At 37.3% G+C, this 26,214-nt stretch overlaps 1 protein-coding gene across 2 annotated transcripts in view; it reads right to left on the bottom strand.

Moving 5' to 3' along the window:
- The window catches only part of SMC5 (structural maintenance of chromosomes 5), a 177,178-nt gene that overhangs the window by 11,550 nt on the left and 139,414 nt on the right, over positions 1-26,214 (bottom strand). For both annotated transcript variants that reach the window (XM_037796904.1, XM_037796903.1), the window contains exons 16-17: positions 23,874-23,997; positions 23,314-23,436 (exon numbers count right to left, since the gene is read on the bottom strand). In XM_037796904.1, coding sequence (XP_037652832.1) covers positions 23,314-23,436; positions 23,874-23,997 — 247 coding nt within the window. The remainder of the gene's footprint in view (positions 1-23,313; positions 23,437-23,873; positions 23,998-26,214) is intronic.

The following is a 26,214-nucleotide window of genomic DNA, read 5'->3' on the forward strand; positions in this document are numbered from 1 at the left end:
TAGATCTATTCAAACTGCATCTCTGAGGCTGAGGCCTGGACACTGGTATTATTAATGAGGTAATCAGGTAATTTATATGCATACAAGCTTGAGAGCAAATAAACTAAACCAGTAAATAAGTAAAAGGATATATATTGTACAAAACTGAAAATACAAGCAAGCCCTTATACTACTCATTTAGTCCTATGGTTTCCTTGAATGAGTTCCTCAGGCCCTACAGCATGAGAGAAAGAAAAGAATGTTAAAGACTGTGAGTCACCCCCTATTCTGCTCTCTAGGGCCCATCTATGGCCCTGTTTAGTCGGGCATATGTAAAACAAAGGACAGACACAAACACTCCTAATGTCTTCTATTCTTCCTTGCTATTTCTTTGACCTTTGCTAAAATGAAGTATTAGAACATTATGGGAAAGAAATTTCTTTGAGTTGATTATTTGGAGCTCTGGACAAGAAAGCCTTGTTCGGTAGTAGCCTTCTGTTTAGTGGCTTGTATCTAATAAAATCTTCATCTGAGAAAATGTTCTTTCTGTACATACATGTTTGTGACATACCTCTTCAAATAGCACCTGTGTTTCTTTTACAACTCCTGCTGAGTTCTTTTTATTCCCCCCTCCCTTGGGGAAAGGGAGGGCAATTATATAAGATAATGTTGTAAAGTCAAGCTAGAGAAAAAGGTTTTATCTACATTTCTGCTTAGGTCTAGCCTGTAACAGTTAATAGAGAATACTCCTGTAAAAGAAACGAGGGGCAAAATTTACAAAATATTCCTCAACATTTTAGAAAAGGTTACTTTGTAGGTATCTACTCTAGAAGAAATTAATAAGTATTATCTTTTCTCTGAAGTTCTTTTTGAACAAGTTCCACTGTCACGAAAGGTGTACAGAAATATCCTGACATTAAAAAAACAAGGAAAAGCTTTTCTAAGAGGTCCCTCTAGTGGAAGAAATAGGAATAAACAGAATTTTTTTATTAAATAGCATGTGGCACATACAATTATTTAATACAGTAAATATTTAACAGTTCGTTAAAATAAGAGTTGAACAATATGAAAACCATTTTCTGTATGAAAGGAATTAAACTGAGTGTTAGGTACCATGAACTTTGACTAAAACAGCTAAAAATTATTTCTTCTTTGTAAACAAGCATCAAATTTCATTCCGATTTAATTGATTTCAAATTCAAACTATAAATCTTAGAATATCAGAATTTGAATACATACTTAAGAATTTGAAAATAATTTATCATTCTTGTTTTCTTAATGTCAAATTTAATTTGAAATTTAGAGAAATGCGCGTGTGTATGGGTATTCTAGTTTTGAAAGTAGCAATGGACTTGGACTGGCAAAGGTGAGGGAAACAGTATGGGAAAGATACCGAGGTAACAGTAAGCAATCGTAAGAAGGCTACACTGAAATAGCCAAGCATGGCAAAAAAGACTGGGAATTGGGCAGTGACACTAGAAGACTACTACAGATCTTTGGAGAATGTAAAATAAACATTAGAAATCTCTGCAGCAGAATATGTTAAAAGGACAAATGAGAACAGTTTTCTGGCAGGTAAATGAATACAAAATTGGCAAAAAGCAAGGTCACTTATGGCCACAGCAATTAGATTTTATTGTTCTAGATTTGTATGGTAATATGTTAATGGCTGAATTGGGCAAAGGGCCCGGAAAGGGAGAGGAACAAGGACAAAACAAGAATTAAAATGTACTAGGCAGAGATTCTCTCCAGTTAACTTTCAAATTAAGCAAATGAGTTGGGAAATTATGTATGATTAAAATATAATCAAAACAACACAATGAGTTTAGGGTTATTCGTGCTTTCTGGATAACAAACATGAATATTCAATTACTAGATTTTTTTTTTTAATCTTCATTTTATTGAGATATATTCACATACCACGCAGTCATACAAAACAAATCGTACATTCGATTGTTCACAGTACCATTACATAGTTGTACATTCATCACCTAAATCAATCCCTGACACCTTCATTAGCACACACACAAAAATAATAAGAATAATAATTGAAGTGAAAAAAAACAACTGAAGTAAAAAAGAACACTGATGAATATTCAATTACTAGAATTTTAATGTTAAATTTATTATAACATACTTCAGCTTAGGCACTGATGAAGTTGTTAAGAGACTGAGAACTGATTGGGTACTGTTTCCAGATTAACAAAATCTAGAGGGACAAAGCAGCTTGATCAGAGATTATTTTCTGGGCAGTATAATGTAGCCATCTTTGTAAATAAAGTAATTAATGGTTCAAAGACTGAAAACAAAACCTCCTCTCAAGAAACATTCCTAATCTCCAAAAACACAGTGGTCAGCTCTATTCAAAATATTAATACTTCTGCTACTACTACCATAATGGATCATGAGAGAGCACCCTGTCAGTCTGTACCTGCTCTTAGTGCATTCATGTGAGCTAAGCCTGCAGGAAGAGTCTCTCTCACCATGTCAAAATTGGGGAGAGAGGTTACTCCAAAGCCATCATGATTTAATGATACTTCTCAAAATTTCAGGCACCAGGATCATATACTACAATGTGGGACTAAATTGAAAGCTCCATATAGTATCTGCATAATATAAATCTCTTCTATAATACTTTTCCCTATGGGCTCAATAGATGAGGTAACTTTTAGCATGGGCACTAGAAGACCTCCCCCACACCCCTTGTGAAATAAAAGCATGGATGAGACTTCTTCAGTAGCTAGTTTGGATCCTGTCTTCGGTTTAATTTGCTGCATCCCTTCTACATATTCAGAATGACCCTTGCTATCATATGGTCCCCCTGCCTCCTTTTTGTCCCTTCTTTAGTCAGGGAGGGGACAGGAAGGAAACTGTTGTTTTTCATGCCTTTGTCTTTTGCTCAAAATGAACTAGCTAATGCTAGAATACTGAACCTGACTTTCGGCTCCCTTTGGCTATGTGTGTTTGTGTCTGCATGCTCCCAAGTTGCTCGTCTGCTAACCAAATTCTTATTTTTTCCAATTATTTTGAGCCATAAACTTTTCCAGGAAGCCAGAGGGTTCCAGGAAGCTGGCTTCAGAATAATGGAACTATTACTCTAAAATGATTTAATCTTTCCATTCATCTGTGCCGTTTTGGTCTATATTTCTAAAACCCATCCTCTAAGGATGCTGTCTTCGTTCACAAGGTGCTATGAAAAATAACATGTGATGGTTTGGCTTAGACAACGGGACTTTATTGTCTCAGTTTTGGAGGCCAGAAGTCCAAAATCCATCAACAGGTCATCCTTTCTCCCAGAGTCTAGTGCTGGCTTGCTGCAATACTTGGGATTTCTTGGTTTGCATTTCTGCTCCCGTTAGATGATAATGTTGATTCTCAGGCTTCTTGTGACTGCATCCTAATTTCCTCTGCATTATATGGACTATAATATGGATTATGTGGATTAAGGCCTACCGTGATTCAATTTGCCTCATCTAAATAGAATCTTCAAAGGTTCTATTCACAGATGACTCTATAACTTCACTAATAACATCTTCAGAGGTTCTATTTACAAATTTGTTCACACCCACAGGAAGGCAGATTGAGACTTGAACATGTCTTTTGTGGGGCAGACAATTCAATTTCCAACAAATGCTTTTCACCAATAGATACTACTATAGCTCACTTTTACAGAATATAATTTCTGAAAAGTTCAAAGTGAATCATGTACATACCATTGCCAGACAGTGGTAGCCTCTTGGGAATTACAAGAATGGGTGGGGAAGGTCTGAGACAACGTTGTGCAACCATCAGCACCATCCATTACCAAAACTTTTTCATTACCTCAAACAGAAACTCTGTACCCATTAAGCAGTAACTTCCTATTTCCTTCCCCTTAGCCCCATGGTAAACTTCTAATCTACTTTCTCTATGAATTTGTATATTCTACATGTATCATGTAAGTAGAATCAAACAGTATTTGTACTTTTGTGTTTAACTTATTTCACATAGCTTAATTAATGATTTTAAGATTCATCAATTTGTACCATGTATCAGAACTCCATTTTGTGGCTGAATAATATTCCATTGTATGTATATACCATATTTTGTTTATCCATTCATCTGTTGATGGACACTGGTTATTTCCACCTTTTGCTTAGTGTGAATAATGCTGCTATGAACATCAGTGTATAAGTATCTGTTTGAGTTCCTGCTTTCAATTCTTTTGGGTATATGCCTAGGAGTAGAATTGCTGGGTCAAATGGTAATTTGCGTTTAGCTTTTTGAGGAACCGCCAAAACGTTTTCTGCAGAGGCTGAACTATATCACTTCCACCAGCGATAAACAAGGGTTCCAATTTCTCCATACCTCACCAACCTTTGCTATTTTACGGTTTTTTTTTTTTTTTTTTTTAAAAAAAAACAGCCATCCTGGTGGCTATGAAGTAGTGGTATCTCATTGTGGTTTTGGTTTGTACTTCTCCAAGGTCTAATGATGTTAAGCAGTTTTTTCATGTGCTTATTGGCCATTTGTATGTGTTCTTTGGAGAAATGTATATTCAAGTCTTTTGCCCATTTTAAAATTAGGTTGTTTCTTTATGTTGTTAAGTCATAGGAAATCTTTATATATTCTGAATAGTAAACCTTTATCGGATGTTTCCAAATATTTTCTCCCATTGTGTAGGTTATCTTTTTACTTTTTCATAATGTCCTCTGTACAGTTTTAAATTTTAATGAAATACAATGTATCTATTTTTTGTTGCTACTACTTTAGGTGTCATATTGTCCCAATACCTTTTTTTTTTGTTATTCTGAAATGTCCTTTAGCATTTTTTTAATTGAGATTGTTCACATACCATACAATTAGCCAAAGACCCAAAGTGTTCAATCAATTGCCCATGGTACCATCATACAGCTGTGCATCCATCACCACAATTAATTTTTTTTCAATTTTTAGAACATTTTTACTCCAGAAAAGAAATAAAGACAAATAAAGGAAATTCAATTCCTCCCATACCCCTAACCACCCCTCCTCCATTGTTGACTCATAGTACTGGTATGGTATATGTTACTGTTGATGAAAGAATGTTAAAATACTACTAACTGTAGTATATAGTTTGCAATAGGTATATATTTTTTTCCTATATGCCCCTCTATTATCTTCTAGTTATAGTGTCATACATTTCTTTTAGTTCATGAGAGAGATTTCTAATATTTGTACAGTTAATCACGGACATTGTCCACCACAAGTTCATTGTTTATACATTCCCATCTTTTAACCTCCAACTCTCCTTTTGGTGACATACATGACTCTGAGCTTCCCATTTCCGCAACCTTCACACACCATTCAGCACAATTATTATCACACCATGCTACCATCACCTCTGTCCATTTCCAAACGTTTAAGTTCACCCTAGTTGAACATTCTGCTCATAATAAGCAACTGCTCCCCATTCTTTAGCCCTGTTTTATATCCTGGTAACTTATATTTCATGTCTATGAATTTGCATATTATAATTAGTTCATATCAGTGAGACCCTGAAATATTTGTCCTTATGTGTCTGTCTTATTTCACTCAATATAGTGCCCTCAATCTTCATCAACCCATTTTTTTATATTCATTTTGAGATATATTCACATACCACGCAGTCATACAAAACAATTCGTACATTCGATTGTTCACAGTACCATTACATAGTTGTACATTCATCACCAAAATCAATTCCTGACACCTTCATTACCACACACACAAAAATAACAATAATAATAATTAAAGTGAAAAAGAGCAATTAAAGTAAAAAAGAACACTGGGTACCTTTGTCTGTCTGTTTCCTTCCCCCATTTTTCTACTCATCTATCCATAAACTACACAAAGGGGAGTGTGGTCCTTATGGCTTTCCCAATCACACTGTCACCCCTCATAAGCTACATTTTTATACAATCATCTTCAAGATTCATGGGTTCTGGGTTGCAGTTTAATAGTTTCACGTATCTACCGCCAGCTACCCCAATTCATTAGAACCTAAAAAGGGTTGTCTAAAGTGTGCTTAAGAGTGCCCATCAGAGTGACCTCTCGGCTCCTTTTGGAATCTCTCTGCCACTGAAGCTTATTTCATTTCCTTTCATATCCCCCTTTTGGTCAAGAAGATGTTCTCCATCCCACGATGCCAGGTCCACATTCCTCCCTGGGAGTCATATTCCATGTTGTCAGGGAGATTCACTCCCCTGCAACCCATTTTTTTTTTTTTTTAAAGATGGTTTTGTTCACACACCATACATTCCGCCTACGTAAACAATCAATGGTTCCCTGTATAGTCATGTATTTATGTATTCACCACCATCACCACTATCTATATAAGGACACCTCCATTTATTCCACAAAGAAGGAGGAAGTGTCAAAGAAGGCAGAGACAAAAGAAAAAAGAAAGAGAAACAAAACAAAACAACAACAAAAAAAACCATGACAGCTAGGAAGCAACAAAAGGAAAGACAGCATTAAACTAAGGTAGAATAAAGACTCATACAACATCACCAATGCCAAGAGTCCCATACTCCTCCTCCATGTCCCACCCACCCCATATACATTTACCTTTGGTGTACTGCCTTTGTTACATTAAAGGAAGCATAATACAATGTTTCTGTTAATTATAGTCTTTAGTTAGCATTGATTGTCTTTTTCCCCCAATCCCACCCTGTTTTTTAACATCTCTCAAGGCTGACATTCATTTGTTCTCCCTCATGTAAAAATACATTTGTACCTTTTATCACAATCATTGAGCACCCTAGGTTTCATGAAGTTATACAGTCCCAGTCTTTATCTTTCCTCTTTCCTTTTGGTGTCCCACATGCTACTCACCTTCCTCTTTCAACCATACTCACAGTCATCTTTGTTCAGTGTACTTACATTGCTATGCTACTATCTCCCAAAACTGTGTTCCAAACCTCTCACTCCTGTCTTTTCCTATCTGTCTATAGTGCTCCTTTTAGTATTTCCTGTAGAGCAGGTATCCTGTTCACAAACTCTGTCATTGTCTGTTTGTCAGAGAATATTTTAAGCTCTCCCTCATATCTGAAGGATAGTTTTGCTGGATACAGGATTCTTGGTTGGAGGTTTTTCTCTTTTAGTATCTTAAATATATCAACCCAATTCCTTCTTGCCTCCATGGTTTCTATTGAGAAATCTGCACATAGTCTTATCAAGCTTCCTTTGTATGGGATAGATCGCTTTTCTCTTGCTGCTTTCAGGATTCTCTCTTTATCTTGGACGTTTGATAAAGTGAATATTAAGTGTCTTGGCGTAGGCCTATTCAGATCTATTCTGTTTGGGGTACGCTGTGCTTCTTGGGTTTGTAATTTTATGTCTTTCATAAGAGATGGGAAATTTTCATTGATTATTTCCTCTGTTATTGCTTCTGCCCCTCTTCCCTTATCTTCTTCTGGGACACCCATGATACGTACATGCCTGCATTTCATGTTGTCATTCAATTCCCTGGGATGCTGCTCATATTTTTCCATTCTTTTCCCTTTCTGTTCTTTTGTGTGTAGGCCTTCAGGTGTCTTGTTCTCCAGTTGCTGAGTGTTTTCTTCTGCCTCTTGAGATCTGCTGTTGTATGTCTCCAATGTGCCTTTCATCTTGTGTTGTGCCTTTCATTTCCATAGATTCTGCCAGTTGTTTTTTCAAACTTTTGATTTCTACCTTATGTAATGCCTAGTGTTTTCATTATGTGCTTCATCTCTTTTGCCATATCTTCCCTAAAGTTTTTGAATTGATTTAGCATTAGTTGTTTCCATTCCTGTGTTTCAGTTGAAGTGTAAGTTTGTTCCTTTGACTGGGCCATAACTTTGTTTTTCTTAGGGTAGGTTGTAGTTTTCCGTTGTCTAGACATCTGTTTCCCTGGATGCCCCAATCAGGTTTTCCCAGACCAGAACAGGCTCAGGTCTCAGTGGGAGGCAAAGTATCAGGTCTCTGTGAGGGTGTGCCTTAGAAGACTGGTACACCCTGTGAGGCCTCAAGTCACTGTGCTTTTCTGCCCAGCAGGTGGTACCTGTCAGCCTGTTGCTCCAGACTGATGGAAGGAGGTATGGCACATGGCTGTTTTCCCCCAGGCTCTGGGGTCTGGTTCTGAATGGAAGGCGGGTAGTAAAGCTTGGCGCTGTTTCTTTCCTCTTAGGGAAGATAGACCCTCTAGGGAGATATCATTACATTTGAATAGTCTCTCTGACTCTGCTATCTCCACCCTTGTCTGGGCCAGAGTGCCCAGAACTGAAAATGGCTGAGGCTTTCTCCACTGAGCCGAAAAATGGACAGAAAGCCCCCCTCAGGGCCAGTCCGCGGCCACCCTCAGTTTCTGGTCCTCTGGGATCCCCCTTCCTCCCAGGGAGGTCCTCCAGCTCTCCAAGGTCAAATCACCAAAAGCCTCTGTCTGCTTGTTGGGGATTCATAGCTTGTACTGAGCAGTCAACATCTGTTAATTAAAACCTCAGTTGGAGCTGGGCTGAGGTATATTCGCTTATTCAGAGTGCTGCTCTATCACAGCAAGGCTTTGCAGTTTGGCCTGCCATGGGGGAGGGGCTCTCAGCACAGGTCCTCAGTATTTACTTACAGATTTTATGCTGTGTTCTTGGGTATTCCTCCCAATCCAGCTTGGTGTATTATGTGTGGACAGTCACGGTTGTCCCCCAGCAGTTATTCCAGATTACTTACTAGTTGTTCCTGGTTGTTTATCAGTGGTTCCAGGGGGAACAACTAGCTTCCACTTGTCTCGATGCCGCCATCTTCTCTCCTCCGAATATCCTTTTAATGTCTGTAGAATCTGTAGTTGCTATTGTCTCTCTCATATTAGGTTCCCCTTCCCTGTGAAGTGGCCTGGAAACACTCTCTAGCTGAGGCAATCATAGGGTTCATCTTATGTCCCTTCTCTCAGGGATCACTGTTCTGCGTTACCTGTTGTCTAATGCCTGAAAATCACTGTTTCATATATTTTGTCCTTTCTTTTACTGGTTTAAGGTGGGAGGGGGTTCCGGTTTGCTAGAGCTGCCATTATGCAAAATACCAGAAATGGATTGGCTATTATAAAGGGGATTTATTAGGTTACAAATTTATAGTCCTAAGGCCATAAGTGTCCAAACTAAGGCATCCACAACATAGCTTCACTGAAGAATGGCCAATGGCGTCCGGAACACCTTGTCAGCCAGGAAGGCATGTGGTTGGCATCTGCTGGTCCATTGCTCTCAGGTTGTGTTTCAAAATGGCTTTCTCCCAAATGTTTCTGGGCTTCTGTCTCTCTTAGCTTCTCTCTCTCAGCTCCTGTGCATCTTTGCTTGTTCTCCCAGGGTGTTTCTCTCTAAGGATCTGCGGGTCCTTTCTTAGCTTTTCCGGGGCAAACTCGGGGCTTCATCTCTTAGCTTAGCATCTCCAAACATCTGTGTCTCCAAGTATCTTGGTCTGTGTTGGCTCTTAGCTTCTCTCCAAAATGCCTCCCTCAGCACTATGAGCTTCTTCTGTCCATGAGCTCTGTTAAAGGACTCCAGTGATCTAATTAAGACCCACCCTGAATGCGTGGGGTCCACATATCCATGGAAATAATTTATTAAAGGTCTCACCCACAGTTGGGTAAGTCACATCTCCATGGAAACACTCTATCAAAAGGTTCCACTCAACAAGATTGGATTAAAAGATCATGGTTCTTCTGGGGGTTCATAACAGTTTCAAACAGGCAGAGAGGATAAATCTGGCCTCTTTCTTCATTATGGCCAAGAATGGAAGCTTTTTACTTTTATGTACAAAAGAAGAAAGAACAGTATAATAAATCTTCATGTACCTACCACTTAGCTTCAACAATTCTCAACCCATAGCCAATAGTATTTCATCTATACTCCCTCCCTATGAGACCCCCTCACTGAATTATTATTTTTTTATCTTCATTTTATTGAGATATATTCACATACCACGCAGTCACACAAAACAAATCGTACATTCGACTGTCCACAGTACCATTACATAGCTGTACATTCATCACCTAAATCAATCCCTGACACGTTCATCAGCACACAAACAAAAATAACAAGAACAATAATCAAAATGAAAAAGAGCAATTGAAGCCAAAAAGAACACTGGGTACCTTTGTCTGTTTGTTTGTTTGTTTCCTTCCCCTATTTTTCTACTCATCCATCCATAAACTAGACAAACGGGAGTGTGGTCCTTATGGCTTTCCCAATCCCATTGTCACCCCTCATAAGCTACATTTTTAAACAATTGTCTTCAAGATTCATGGGTTCTGGGTTGTAGTTTGATAGTTTCAGGTATCCAACACCAGCTACCCCAATTCTTTACAACGTAAAAAGGGTTGTCTAAATTGTGCGTAAGAGTGCCCACCAGAGTGACCTCTCGGCTCCTTTTGGAATCTCTCTGCCACTGAAGCTTATTTCATTTCCTTTCACATCCCCTGTTTGGTCAAGAAGATGTCCTCCGTCCCACGATGCCAGGTCTACATTCTTCCCCGAGAGTCATATTCCAAGTTGCCGGGAAGATTCACTCCCCTGGGTGTCTGATCCCACGTAGGGGGGAGGGCAGTGATTTCACCTTTCAAGTTGGCTTAGCTAGAGAGAGAGGGCCACATCTGAGCAACAAAGAGGCCTTCAGGAGGAGGCTCTTAGGCACAATTATAGGGAGGCCTAGCCTCTCCTTTGCAGCAACCGTCTTCCCAAGGGTAAAACCTATGGTAGAGGGCTCAACCCATCAAACCACCAGTCCCCTATGTCTGTGGTCATGTTAGCAACCATCGAGGTGGGGTAGGCCAATACCCCTGCATTCTCCACAGGCTCCTCAAGGGGGCACTACATATTTTTTTCCTTGTTTTTCTTTTTTTTTAACTTTCCTTTCTTTTTTAAATCAACTGTATGAAAAAAAAAATTAAAAAAATATACAATAAAAGAACATTTCAGAGACCATAACAAGGAAGAAAAAGACAACTAACCTAAGATAACTGATTTACTTCCAACATGTTCTTACTTTACCCGAAGAAAGTAACCTAATATAGCAACATTTCTGTGAACTTGTTCCTACTATATCCATCAGAAATTAACAAACCATAGTCATTCCTGGGCATCCCCAGAACGTTAAATAGCTTATCTGTTCTTCTTGGATTATTGTTCCCCCTTCCTTAATTGCTCTCTATTGCTAGTTCCCCTACATTCTACATTATAAACCATTTGTTTTACATTTTTCAAAGTTCACATTAGTGGTAGCATATAATATTTCTCTTTTTGTGCCTGGCTTATTTCGCTCAGCATTATCTCTTCAAGGTTCATCCATGTTGTCATATGTTTCACCACATCGTTCCTTCTTACTGCCATGTAGTATTCCATCGTGTGTATATACCACATTTTATTTATCCACTCATCTGTGGAAGGACATTTGGGTTGTTTCCATCTCTTGGCAATTGTGAATAATGCTGCTATGAACATTGGTGTGCAGATATCTGTTTGTGTCACTGCTTTCTGATCTTCCGGGTATATACCGAGAAGTGCAATCGCTGGATCGAATGGTAACTCTAAATCTAGTTTTCTAAGTAACTGCCAGACTGACTTCCAGAGTGGCTGAACCATTATACAGTCCCACCAGCAATGAATAAGAGTTCCAATTTCTCCACGTCCCCTCCAGCATTTGTAGTTTCCTGTTTGTTTAATGGCAGCCATTCTAATCGGTGTTAGATGGTATCTCATTGTGGTCTTAATTTGCATCTCTCTCTAATAGCTAGTGAAGCTGAACATTTTTGCATGTGTTTCTTGGACATTTGTATTTCCTATTCAGAGAACTGTCTTTTCATATCTTTTGCCCATTTTATAATTGGGCTGTCTGTACTACTGTCATTGAGTTGTAGAATTTCTTTATATATGGAAGATATCAGTCTTTTGTCAGATACATGGTTTCCAAAAATTTTTCCCATTGAGTTGGCCACCTCTTTACCTTTTTGAGAAATTCCTTTGAGGTGCAGAAACTTCTAAGCTTGAGGAGTTCCCATTTATCTATTTTTTTCTTTTGTTGCTTGTGCTTTGGGTGTAAAGTCTAGGAAGTGGCTGCCTAATACAAGGTCTTGAAGATGTTTTCCTACATTATCTTCTAGGAGTTTTATGGTACTTTCTTTTATATTGAGATCTTTGGTCCATTTTGAGTTAATTTTTGTGTAGGGTGTGAGGTAGGGGTCCTCTTTCATTCTTTTGGATACGGATATCCAACTCTCCAAGCCCCATTTGTTGAAAGGACCATTATGACTCAGTTCAGTGACTTTGGGGGCCTTATCAAAGATCAATCGGCCATAGATCTGAGGGTCTATCTCTGAATTCTCAATTCGATTCCATTGATCTATATGTCTATCTTTGTGCCAGTACCATGCTATTTTGACAACTGTGGCTTTATAATAAGCTTCAAAGTCAGGGAGTGTAAGTCCTCCCACTTGGTTTTTCTTTTTTAGAGTGTCTTTAGCAATTCGAGGCATCTTCCCTTTCCAAATAAATTTGATAACTAGCTTTTCCAAGTCTGCAAAGTAGGTTGTTGGAATTTTGATTGGGATTGCATTGAATCTGTAGATGAGTTTGGGTAGAATTGACATCTTAATGACATTTAGCCTTCCTATCCATGAACACGGAATATTTTTCCATTTTTTAAGATCCCCTTCTATTTCTTTTAGTAGAGTTCTGTAGTTTTCTTTGTATAGGTCTTTTACATCTTTGGTTAGGTTTATTTCTAGGTACTTGATTTTTTTAGTTGCTATTGAAAATGGTATCTTTTTCTTGAGTGTCTCTTCAGTTTGTTCATTTCTAGCATATAGAAACATTACTGACTTATGTCCATTAATCTTGTATCCCGCTACTTTGCTAAATTTGTTGATTAGCTCTAGTAGCTGTATCGTCGATTTCTCAGGGTTTTCTAGATATAAGATCACATCATCTGCAAACAATGACAGTTTTACTTCTTCTTTTCCAATTGGATGCCTTTTATTTCTTTGTCTTGCCGGACTGCCCTGGCTAGCACTTCCAGCACAATGTTGAATAACAGTGGTGACAGTGGGCATCCTTGTCTTTTTCCTGATCTTAGACGGAAGGCTTTCAGTCTCTCACCATTGAGTACTATGCTGCCTGTGGGTTTTTCATATACGCTCTTTGTCATATTGAGGAAGTTTCCTTCAATTACTACCTTTTGAAGTGTTTTTATCAAAAACGGATGTTGGATTTTGTCAAATGCTTTTTCAGCATCTATTGAGATGATCATTTGATTTTTCCCTTTCAAATTTTTAATGTGTTGTAATACATTGATTGATTTTCTTATGTTGAACCATCCTTGCATGCCTGGAATGAACCCCACTTGGTCATGGTGTATGATTTTTTTAATGTGTCTTTGGATTCGATTTGCAAGTATTTTGTTGAGGATTTTTGCATCTATATTCATTAGTGAGACTGGCAGGTAGTTTCCCTTTTTTGTAGCATCTTTGCCTGGTTTTGGTATTAGATTGATGTTAGCTTCATAAAATGAGTTAGGTAGTGTTCCATTTTCTTCAATGTTTTGAAAGAGTTTGAGTAAGATTGGTGTCAGTTCTTTCTGGAAAGTTTGGTAGAATTCCTCTGTGAAGCCATCTGGCCCTGGGCATTTATTTGTGGGAAGATTTTTGATGACTGATCGGATCTCTTTTCTTGTGATGGGTTGGTTGAGGTCTTCTATTTCTTCTTTGGTCAGTCTAGGTTGTTCATATGTTTCCAGGAAATTGTCCATTTCCTCTACATTATCCAGTTTGTTGCCATACAGTTGTTCATAGTATCCTCTTACAATTTTTTTACTTTCTTCAGGATCTGCAGTTATGTCACCTTTTTCATTCATTATTTTGTTTATATGGGTCTTCTCTCTTTTTGATTTTGTCAGTCTAGCTAGGGGCTTGTCAATCTTGTTGATCTTCTCAAAGAACCAACTTTTGGTGATATTTATCCTCTCTTGTTTTTTTGTTCTCTATGTCATTTATTTCTGCTTTAATCCTTGTTATTTCTTTTCTTCTACTTGGTTTAGGATTGGTTTGCTGTTCATTTTCTAGCTTCTTCCGTTGATCCATTAGTTCTTTGATTTTGGCTCTTTCTTCCTTTTTAATATATGCATTTAGTGCTATAAATTTCCCCCTCAGCACTGCTTTTGCTGCATCCCATAGGTTTTGGTATGTTGTGTTCTCATTTTCATTCGTCTCTATATATTTAGCAATTTCTCTTGCTATTTCTTCTTTAACCCACTGATTGTTTAGGAGTGTGTTGTTTAACCTCCAGGTATTTGTGAATTTTCTAAGTCTCTGATGGTTATTGACTTCTAATTGTATTCCATTGTGGTCAGAGAATGTGCTTTGAATAATTTCAATCTTTTTAAATTTATTGAGGCTTGTTTTATGTCCCAGCATATGATCTATTCTGGAGAAAGTTCCGTGAGCACTAGAAAAGTATGTGTATCCTGGTGATTTGGGACACAATGTCCTGTATATGTCTGTTAAATGTAATTCATTTATCAGATTGTTTAGGTTTTTAATTTCCTTATTGGTCTTCTGTCTGGTTGATCTATCTATAGTAGAGAGTGATGTGTTGAAGTCTCCCACAATTATTGTGGAAACATCAATTGCTTCCTTTAGTTTTGCCAGTGTTTCTCTCATGTATTTTGTGGCACCCTGACTGGGTGCATAGACATTTACTAGTGTTATTTCTTCTTGTTGAATTGCCCCTTTTATTAGTATGTAGTGGCCTTCTTTGTCTCTCAAAACATTCCTGCATTTAAAGCCTATTTTATCTGAGATTAATATTGGTACACCTGCTTTCTTTTGGCTGTAGCGTGCATGAAATATTTTTTTCCATCCTTTCACTTTCAATTTCTTTGTGTCCCTGTGTCTAAGATGAGTCTCTTGTATGCAACATATTGATGGTTCATTTTATTTGATCCATTCTGCGAATCTATATCTTTTAATTGGGAGTTTAATCCATTTACATTCAATGTTATAACCGTGAAGGCATTTCTTGAATCAGCCATCTTATCCTTTGGTTTATGTTTGTCATATTTTTCCCCTCTCTCTACTAATATCCTTGATTGTACCCATACCGAATCTCTTTAGTACTGAACCTTTCTCCAAGTCTCTCTGTCCTTTCTTTGTCTGTCTGTCTGTAGGGCTCCCTTTAGTATCTGCAGTAGGGCAGGTCTCTTGTTAGCAAATTCTCTCAGCATTTGTTTGTCTGTGAAAAATTTAATCTCTCAAATTTGAAGAAGAGCTTTGTTGGATAAAGTATTCTTGGTTGGAAATTTTTCTCACTCAGAATTTTAAATATATCGTGCCACTGCCTTCTTGCCTCAATGGTGGCTGCTGAGTAGTCACTACTTAATCTTATGCTGTTTCCTTTGTATGTGGTGCTCCTTCTCTTCCGTGTTTGACAGTGTGATCAGAATATGTCTCGGAGTGGGTTTATTTGGATTTATTCTATTTGGAGTTCGCTGAGCATTTATGATTTGTGTATTTATGTTGTTTATAAGATTTGGGAAGTTTTCCCCAACAATTTCTTTGAATACTCTTCCTAGACCTTTACCCTTTTCTTCCCCTTCTGGAACACCAATGAGTCTTATATTCAGACGTTTTATATTATCTATCATATCCCTGAGGTCCGTTTCAATTTTTTCAATTTTTTTCCCCATTCTTCCTTTTATGCTTTCATTTTCCATTCTGTCATCTTCCAGGTCACTGATTCGTTGTTCAACTTCCTCTAGTCTTGTACTATGAGTGTCCAGAATCTTTTCAATTTGGTCAAGTCTTTTTAATTTCCATAAGATCATCTTTTTTTATTTAGTCTTGCAATGTCTTCTTTATGCTCTTCTAGGGTCTTCTTGATATCCTTTGTATCCCGTACTATGTTCTCATTGTTCATCTTTAGTTCTCTGAGTACCTACTCTAGGTGCTGTGTCTCTTCTGATCTTTTGATTTGGGTGCTTGGGCTTGGGTTGTCCATATCGTCTGGTTTTTTCATATGCTTTATAATTTTCTGTTGTTTTTGGCCTCTTGGCATTTGCTGAACTTGATAGGGTTCTTTTAGGATTTGTAGACCAATTGAAGTCCTTATCTCTAATTTGTCAGATGTACAGCTTCGTGGAGTACACTTTCTCTAACTAACCAGCAGGTGGCGTCCATGAGCCACCTGTTCTCCACAAGCCAGTTCTCCCCTGCTTAGCCTTTGTGGTGAGTGGGGGAGTGAGTCTTGTGGGGTCCAATTGGTGTACCAAGGTTGCGTGTGTAGTTGTTGTTGCCCGTCCTGTATATGGGGCGTGTTTCTGGGCAGTCAGGGAGGGGTGGTGGCTCTAACAATCAAATCTCCCTGGTGATCCTGGAGTTTTAAAGCTGCTGCAATAGTCTAATCCTTCAGTTCAGTCCTGCCACAGTTTGTCTCTGCCACTGAGCCACAAGTCCTTAGTATTGGCATGTGGCTCCTGAGACTTGCAAGTGGGCCCCTCTTCCAGGCCGTGCACCCCCTGGTCCTCTGTTGAGGGATGACTGTGCTATGTCACAGGTGAGTACTGTCCCCCCAGGGCGGTTCTAGGCTGCTGGGCTGTGTAGGGAGGCTCCCAGTCTGCTCAAATGATGGCTGAATGGGGCTTTGTTAATTCGCACTGCTCCACCTTCCCAACTCTGGGACAATCAACTGAGGTTGCAGGGAAGGCTAATGTCCACGCCCAGTTTTGTGGTGTGTGCCTGTTATTTGAAGCACTTCCGTCACACTGGGTTGTCTGGGGCAGCTCTGGGCTATGGGGCTGGCGATGGGCAGGAGTGTTTCCTGTCCACCAGGATGATGGCTGTGAAGGACAACCCCCTTTTCTTGGGAAGTTGTGGTGTTTAGTGAATTTTCTCAGCCACTGGATTATTGCCTTTTGTCTCAGAGCTCTCTTAGTTCTGCTCTTGTCTTGACCTGCCCAAATTGCAAGTCTTTGAAGCTTTCTGTATTGGGCTTCTTAGAGTAATTGTTTTAGAAAAAGAAAAAAGGATTTAAAAAAAAAAAAAAAAAAAAGGGCCCTCCTCAGAGATCTAATGGGTTATTGAAATGCTAAGAGACAAAGCAATTAGGGCCATTAAGGAAAGGTCCACAGGGCAGAGAGATCAGCTTTCCTTTGGGATTTGCATATGAGCCTGAGGGCCTGAGCTCTGCCCTTCCCCTTTCTATGTTCACCAGAACTCCAAAAATCCTCCGCTTTTATTTTGGAGTTTTTCGTGTTGTTTTTTTCTATGCCTGTTTCCTCTCTGCTGGGCTGGCTGCTCTCAGATTCTCTGGTGTGTGGTCTCAGTCTATCTATGGTTGGAGTTTGGATCAGTAGAATGAGTTTCTGATAAGGGCTGCCACTGCAGTTCTCCCTTCTCCTTCCCGGAGCTGACAGCCCCTCCTCCCACGGGACTGAGCCTGGCAGGGAGGGGTGCGGGTCCCCTGGCCACAAAAACTTACAGATTTCGCTGATCTCAGCAGTTCGACATTTTCATGAGTGTTGTATGAAGTATGCCCAAAGTCAGATTGCTCTGTGGTGTCCAGTCCACGCAGTTCCTGGCTTTCTACCTACTTTCCTGGAAGAGTAACTAAAACATACAGCTCACCAGTCTGCCATCTTGCCCCGCCTCGGATTATTTTGAGGCAATCCTAGACAGTCTTTCACTTCATCCATAAATTATTATAGCAATGTATCTCCAAAAGATAAAGACTTAAATTCATAACCATTGTACTATTATAAACCTCAAATATCAATAAATGCTTAATACTATCAAATGCTTAATACCATGAAAAACTGAATCAGCATTCACATGTCCCTATTTCTTGTAATATTTCTTGGTTCAAATCTGGATCAAAATAAGGTCCACACACTGTGTTTGGTTAATACGTTTAAGCCCCTTTTAATTTATAGGATTTCTTCCTTCTCCTTTGTAATCTGTTTTAGAAATGGCACTGTCCAATAAAGTAGCCACTAGTCAGTGACATATGATTATTAGGCCCTTAAAATATGGCTAATGTCTGAAAACCAGATTTTTAATTTTACTCAATTAAATTTAAATTTAAAGACCATACTTGACTCAGTCACTGGAAAATGTTTGGAACAATTTGGTTATGTGAACCTACTTTTTCAACTGTAAATTTTATAAAATCTAAATACACATCAAGTATTTCTGATGAAAATTTAGCATCTGACTTGAGATGTTAAAGTATAAAATATTTTGAAGACAATACAAAGAAAAAAGATAAAAAATGTAATAATTTTTAAAATGTTGATAACATGTTAAAATAACATTTTGGATATAGTTTTTAAAATTAAAATGACATAAATAGCTGAGAGCACTGAACTAAATTGTCTGTCTTATGAAGTTCCTCATATTCTAGATTTTGCTAACTGTATTTCTGTGGTGGTGCTGAAGATTTTGTATTCTCTTGTATTGCCTGTACCAGTGGTTTTAGAGCAGTTGTTCTCAACTGGGGCAATTTTCCTCCCCAGGGAACATTTGGCAATGTCTGGAAACATTTTTGGCTGTCACAACTAGCGGGGAGGAGGGCAGCGGTGGTGGTGTGGGGGGAGCTTGCTGTTGGCATCTAGCAGATAGCCAGTGCTGCTGCTAACCATTCTGCAGTGCACAGGACAGCCGACAGCCCTTCATAAAAAAAATTATTCTGGGCCAAGATGTCAATAGTCTTGAGATAGAGAATCCTGTTCTAGTGGTTTAATCAGATTGCTATTTGATTATTTGGCAAGAATATTTCATAGGTGGTCCATCCTTCCGTAAAGAAACATATAAATTATCTGGCTATCTTTTTGTGATGATAGCAGCTAATGTGATTCAATGATTTATTAGCAGCTACAAAGTGGTGATATTCTAATAGTAATATTCCTTTTCATTTATTAGCTACAATATTTCCTCAAAGAGTACCCCAGAAAAAACAAGTTCTAAAACCTAACCCATTCCTGTGGGTATGAACCCAATGTAAGTAGGATCTTTTGATGAAGTTTCTTCATTTGAAGTATGGCTCACCTCAATCAGGATGGGTCTTAAACTTCTTAATGAGGTCCTTTATAAAAGAAATGAAATGTAAAAATAGAAAGTCATGGAAGCAAGAAGCTGAAAGCAACTGTGCTGGTTTGAATCTATTACGTACCCCAGAAGCCATGATCTTTTAATCCAATCTTGTGGGGGCAGACCTACTGTGGGTGGGATCTTTTGATTCAATTATTTCCATGGAGGTGTGACCCTGCCCATTCAAGGTTGGTCTTAATTTAAGCTTATTGGCATCCTCTATGAGAGGATAAAAGGCAGAGACATTTTAAAGAAAGATGTTTGGGAGATGCTAAGCCAAGAGATGCAGTCCAGAGTTTGCCCCCGAGAAGCTAAGTGAGAACCCACAGACTTGCTTAAAGAGAGGGCCACTGGAATTAGAAGCTGAAAGCAACACAACCCAGGAGCAAAGGACCAGCAGATGCCAGCCACATGCCTTCTCAGCTGACAGGCTGAGAGATGTGTTTGGATGCCATCAGCCTTTCTTCAGTGAAGATGCTTTAGTTGGGACACTTTTATGGCCTTAGGACTGTAAATTTGTAAACTAATAAACCCCCATTGTAAAAGCCAATCCATTTCTGGTATTTTGCATTCTGGCAGCCTTAGCAAACTGGAACAGCAACCAAACCTGGAAGAGAAGGGAGAGACCAGCAGATGCTACCATGTGCCTTGCCATGCGACAGGAGTCTAGAATCAGGGCAGCTGGTCTTCAGGAAGAAAGCATCGCCTTGATTCTGACATTTTTCTCAGCCTCCAAACTGTAAGCTTATAAATTCCCACTATTAATGTCATGCATTTCATGGCATCTGCTTTGATTAGCAAACTAAAACAGAGAGAAACTTCCCTTCCTCAAGAATTTGTTTACCTAATAGTTCACATAAGAAAGGCATATTATTTTTCATAAGTTGGTTTTCTAACATTTTCCAGAGGTGACCAATAACTTGTATATTTTTTGAATGTCATTATAAATTCATGGATTTAGACTATATTTGGTATGTTTTGATCTATTGTTGTCTCCTCTTTGGCCAGTAGGAGGTCCTTCAAGGTGGTATCTGAGTCCTGTTGATATAACCAAGTAGTCTTTGATGTTTTTGCCTTCTGGTATGACATAATGTTAAAACATTTCTTTCCCTAGACCTAGAAATTAGCCATTTCTACAATGGGCCATTTAAGTGGGAAATGGTATTTAGATACCACAATATGGGTCTTTTCAGTAGATGGAGCTAGGAAATGTATTTTTTTTTTTCTTTTAGAGAAAATATATTATCAGTTCATTCTGACATTTCCAATGCAAATTTAAGATTTCAAGATTTTTGTTATACAACAGCCGTAACAGGTTTTACTGTGCGTTATTGTGCTTCTCAGATACTGCATTTTTTACAAATTGAAGGTTTGTAGCAACATTGTATTGTGTGCAAGCCTATCAGTGCCATTTTCCAACAGTGAGTGCTCACTTCATGCCTGTGTCACATTTTAATTCAAGTATGTATATTGTTTTTATTTAGACATAATGCTGTTGTACATTTAATAGATTATACAGTATAGCATAAACATAACTTTTATATACATTGGGAAACAAATAATTCATGTGGCTCATTTTATGGTGATACTTGCTTTATTAGCAATATCTCCTAAGTGTGTCTGTACTTACCTTGTTTTATATTCGAATCTCTTTTATGTTGAAAATCGTAATTACTCATGACATTAACAAAATTACTTATTTGCTTTATCCTTTAATATATTTTTTAGAATAACACTCCAAATTTTAATAATAATGACTGCTAAAAACAGTTACTTTTTTTCCTTTTTTTTTTTTTTGAAATTCTTTTTGTCTTCTTAGAATCAAATTACTGTTCTTTACATCGAAAGTGCAACATTTCATTTCTGGTTGGTCACTGTGGATTCAACTGTCAGGTACTTTGTATTTCAGCACTTTGAGGAAGTCAATTTTGAGGAGGTGAGGATGGAATACATTTTATGAATGTTACAGTGAGGTTCATGACTGTCCTTTAGCAGGAGTTCTAGGAAGTATGTTAAAATTTTGTGTTAGACAGGTGACGAAAACTGAGCTCGCAAAGCAAGGATTTCAGTGTAGGTTTTGTCTTTAGCAAATGAACTTAAAGGAACAAGTTACAGTTTAAGTTTGAATACCTTTTTCCACATCTGACTGTTGCTGTTTAAAACCTTTGTAGAACCTACACATTCAAAAGCTTTTTTGCATAGATAGGTTGAACACTTGCGTTTCATGGTCAGGGCAGAATCAGAGGCCATGGACACTGACAACTGATTTGTCTGTTTTCTGCTGTCTATTTCCATGACTATATCTTTTGCTTCATCTTGATTTATAAGCAAAACCTGGAAAGCCTACAAAAATAAGTGTTTGTGGTTTATCTAGGAATAATAAAAAAATCGCTATTATTTTTGGTGAAGAAAATCAATTCTGTATAGTTTCTTTCAATCTAAATGTGAGTTTTGTTTAAAAAACTTACTGTGCTTTTAAGTTACTTAGAATAATTTTGCTCTGTGAGGCAATGCTGCTAACTCAAAATACACAAATTCATTGGTTTCATTTTGTGCTTGCTATTTAATTTTGCACTTTAGAAAAAAATTTTTAATTTTGTTTTATTGGTAAAATAGTTGCATGGCTCCAAAACAAGGAAAACACAAGACATATTTTTAGCTACGAGTGTAGCTTTTAACCTTGTCCTTTACCACTCCCTTTCCCTCCTCCACAGGCAATTAAAAAAATTCAGTTTATCATTACAATTTTTAAAATATAAGCGAATATAGAGACATGGTCATCACTTTCCAACCTTTTTTGGAAAATGGCAACATAGTATAGACACTTTTCTCTCCTATGCTTTTTTTCACCTAACAATATATAATAAATATCACTCCATAGCAGGAGCTTGAGATATTCAAGCTTTCTTTTTATCTTTACTTTCCTTGTATACCTTTGTCCATCAACTTCTTATTTAACAGTTTTTATTGATGTATAATTTACAGAGCTGTGTAAACAACCCAATTGTATTAGAACATTGCCATTTAGAAGGTTTCTATTCAAAAAGATCCCTTTTGCCCATAATCCTTTCATTTCAACCTTTCTTAATTTCTTTCTCTTAGATGTACTTTTGTACACAGCACAGTGTTGGAATTTACTTTGAAAATCTCTCTTTTTATAGATGAGTTATATCTATTTACACTTAATGATATTCTACTTCTCCCAAAGGATCTAATTTGAAGTTTTTATTTTGCTTATACAGTCTTCCTTCTTTCATTTTCAGAGTTGTGCTTTAGCTACTCAGTCAGGCATGTCACCATCGAGTACATACTTTTCTGCTTCTTCATCCATCATAAAGTTTTAGTTCTTCTCAATATGGACCTTTGTTCTCCAGGGAGTTTTGGCTGGTTTCAGTTCCTAAGACCCAGACCATCCATCCCAGCACTATCCAATCTTTTTGGAGTCTACAAAGCTGCCTCCTAATTTGGATTGCTCTCAAAGTGATCTGCTGAACTTTCTGTAGCTAGTGGAGCATCTTGAGTACCTGTTGGCAAGTTGATTTCTTGGTTCTCTGAGTCTTTCTTCTGCTTCTTGCCACACAGTTACTGATACTATGCTGGTCTTGATGCTATTGCTGATTTCACCCAATTCACAGGCATTTTTGAGTTTATAGGGTTACCCTGGCACTTAGTTATGTTGTATATGTTGTCCACTTTTGTTGTTATGTTATCCTAGCTGATCTTTATTTTTGAGAAAAGATTTGGGGAAAGTAAAAAACTATGTCATTGTGTTATTGTCATTATCATCTTGCTTGCTAGCTCTTCTTTAGATTTAAGTTAATATAGTATATCACATTTCTCCCACCATATTTCAGTGTTTTATCATCATTTCAAGACAAGATATATATGGAATATTAAATTTTATAAAAGAATAACAACACTACATTAAGGCTGTAATTAATGCTGTAGTTGTTGCTTGGTAAACAGTAATAAGCTATCATCTATATGGGTTCAAAAAGCAGACATTAGACTCTGGTTTTCAGTGACTAAATCAGATACTCTGATTTCTCCTTTTTGATTATTCATACCCTTTATTAAATAACACAAAATGAATAGTACAAAGTGGCTTAACTATTGCTTCCTCATCAGCAGTATGCATTAAATTTGTAAATTAAGTAGTATATAATAAAAAAGTGCATACTGCAAGTGAAGACAGACAATATATATTTTCAAACTAGTCTGAGACTGGAACCCCAAAATAAAGGCAAAAATCTTACTTCTCTGAGACGCAGTTGTGAAGATGCAGCCATATAATCTGATTCTAATTTGTTCTTCTCGGAGATCACGGTAGTATTTTGAAGAATTAAATTTACTTTTTGTATATGCAGTGAAGTACAAATCTAGGAACAAAACCCCTAAGTGTTTAGTTTTTATGTTACTTATGTTTTAAAAGGAAAATAATATAGCTTAAAAACAAAATTATGAACCATGAATCAGTAACATTTTCCAATGTGACTGACATCTCTGATAATTCTTTTTATAACTGTTTCTTATAAGAGAATGTTTAAAAACTGTTTTCCTATATATTTCATAGTCATCTGAAACATAATTTAACTCAGTGAGTGCATTTAACCTATTTAATGACCTAGAACAGGAAATGTGAAGGATTGAGGCAAGACGAAATAGCTGATAAAAATTTCTTGCTTACATAATTAGTAAAAACATCAAACCCTGTAGTTTAGACTCCCCCCTTCAAATAAAGTCCTCTAAGGATTTTACTATTTTGTCTTATCTACCTGCTATAGGAAATGTGAATCCAATCAATAAAATGTCTTACCTTTATCAGGTTTGTTAATTCAGTAACAAGCTTTGCTTTTTGGACATTTATTTCTTTGATTTTAGTACTTGCTTTTCTCTCTTCCTCTTCAAGGTTGCAAGTATCCTGTTCCAACAGCTTTAAACTGTATGAATCACAAAATGACACAGAAATCAAGAGTTAAACACAAGGACTGAGCCAAAATCCTTAGGCACCCTGTAGTTTTAAGAACTATTTAGTAATGCTATTCAGATGTATAAAGTGCTAGCTCCTAGATTAAATAATCATTTTATGCCACTAACGAGCACTGTAACTCTGTGCAAGTTACTCTTCTTCACTTCAGTTTCCTCATCTGAGGAAAAAAATTTCTACCATTGGGCTGTGGTGAAGATTAAAAAAGGTAATACACGTAATACACTTAGAATAGTGTCTTGCCTGTAACTGACCAATAACTATTAGTTGTTATTATTGCTTATTATGAAACAGTCTCTGGAGAGGGAGTTAGTTAAGGAGAGATCATTAACCAGGTCACAAACAAGGTATTCCAAAGTTAAAAGATGAAGGTATGAGACAGGGTTGGTAATAGGTATGAAGTCATTCCACTGCCAAGAATTAACAGTGCTTTATAAACCACTAAGCAGAGGGGACAGAGAAAAGGGAAAACAAAACAACACAAGAGATTACTCCAAGAATATAATCTGGAGGCCTACAAGAATTGTAGAATTGCCAGAAAGAAATGTGTGTATTGGCAAGAAAAAACTACTCTGAGGAGAGTGTTTAGTTTTAAACAATGAGTTCAATACAGGAGTCACACAGTAAAGGGTGTGTCTTATAAATGATTGGAGAGAGGGTTTTGATGAAGGCTTAAAGTTGAAAACAAATTCTAAGAAGCTAGACTAAATATATACATCTTTAAGCAACCAAGGTACATTATTATTAACTTTTAAAATGAAAGTTAATGAGAAATCATTTGCTTTAAAAAAATTTAAGTTCCTTTATGAAACAAATTTTCCTAATATATTTCAAATGTATTTACTTCATGAATGAGTCTAGAATATATACTGTATTAAGGTAAATGTTACTCAAGACAATGAGCTGTTATCTATTACTAAAGATTGATTATATTATATCTTTATTCAATAGGTAAGAAATATAAAACAGTACAACAAAAAGGTCTGGACTGTGTTAAGGTAAGATGGGGGGGGGGGGAAACCTTGAAACTGAAGCCATTTTCCACTCCCATAGACTAGATACCCTAATAACTTTTACTTTCTTTCAAAACTAGTGAGGTAACAGACTAGTATGATAATCTTTCTGCCTCTATTCTCTCCTCTCCTCCATCAGTGCTACAAACTCAATGGCACATTATCCTGGATATTTATCGAGGGCAGTGATTCTCAAAATATGGTCCACAGACCCCTGTGGGTCCCTGAGGCAAAATTTTTTTCACAGCAAAAAGACATCGTTTCACCTTCTCGCTGCTTTGACACTTGCACTGGTGGTACAAAAGCAATGGTGAGTAAAAATAGTAGTGCTTAAGAATGAATCAAGGCAGTTTCACCAAATTGTACCGGCAGTCACTGAATTCTTCAAAGATAAAAAGCTAGCTTCCCTTAAAGTCCTTGATTAGGTAGCAAAATTAATTTTATGAAATCTCAAATCTTGAGTTGGATTTTTGAATATTCGGTGTGATGAAACGGGGGTACACAGCATACAAAAAAGCACTTCTGCTGTATAACAAAGAGCGATGGTTATCTTAAGGAAAAGCCATCATGTCACTGAGTTGGGAGCTGGATGAGATACTTTTTTCATGGAACACCATTTTTACTTGAAAGTATGGATGACAATGGTTATTCAGACTTGGGTATTTGACATTTTTTCCTTCAAAAATAAATGATTTTGTATGACTGCGTGGTATGTGAATATATCTCAATAAAATGATTAAAAAAAAAAATAAATGAAGTCAGCCTGTCACTTCAAGGAAAATAACTAAAAGTATTCGTTGCCAAAGTGAAAATTAGAATTTTGAAAAAATTAGTATGTTCCATTGTCAACTTGACAAGCTTCCCAAGTCTTAAACTTTTCTGATGAAACTGATGATCAAAAGGGTTTTTAATGACATTATATAATAAAATAAATTGACATTTGAAACCTCTACATCACTTATTACACAAACACTTTCCAAATGACCAATGTGTGATGTAACAAAATCAATCATGGGTAAAAGATCCACTTGAAATGCAATGGATTTTAAGGTAACAGAGTACACAAGTTACTGACATGGTTTCAGTTTCTACATTGCAATTAACCTTTAAGAAACCACACCATGGCAAGTTCTGATGTAAAATTAAAACTATATATC

Source organism: Choloepus didactylus, chromosome 10 (assembly GCF_015220235.1).
Source record: "Choloepus didactylus isolate mChoDid1 chromosome 10, mChoDid1.pri, whole genome shotgun sequence".
Taxonomy (NCBI): Eukaryota; Metazoa; Chordata; class Mammalia; order Pilosa; family Megalonychidae; genus Choloepus; species Choloepus didactylus.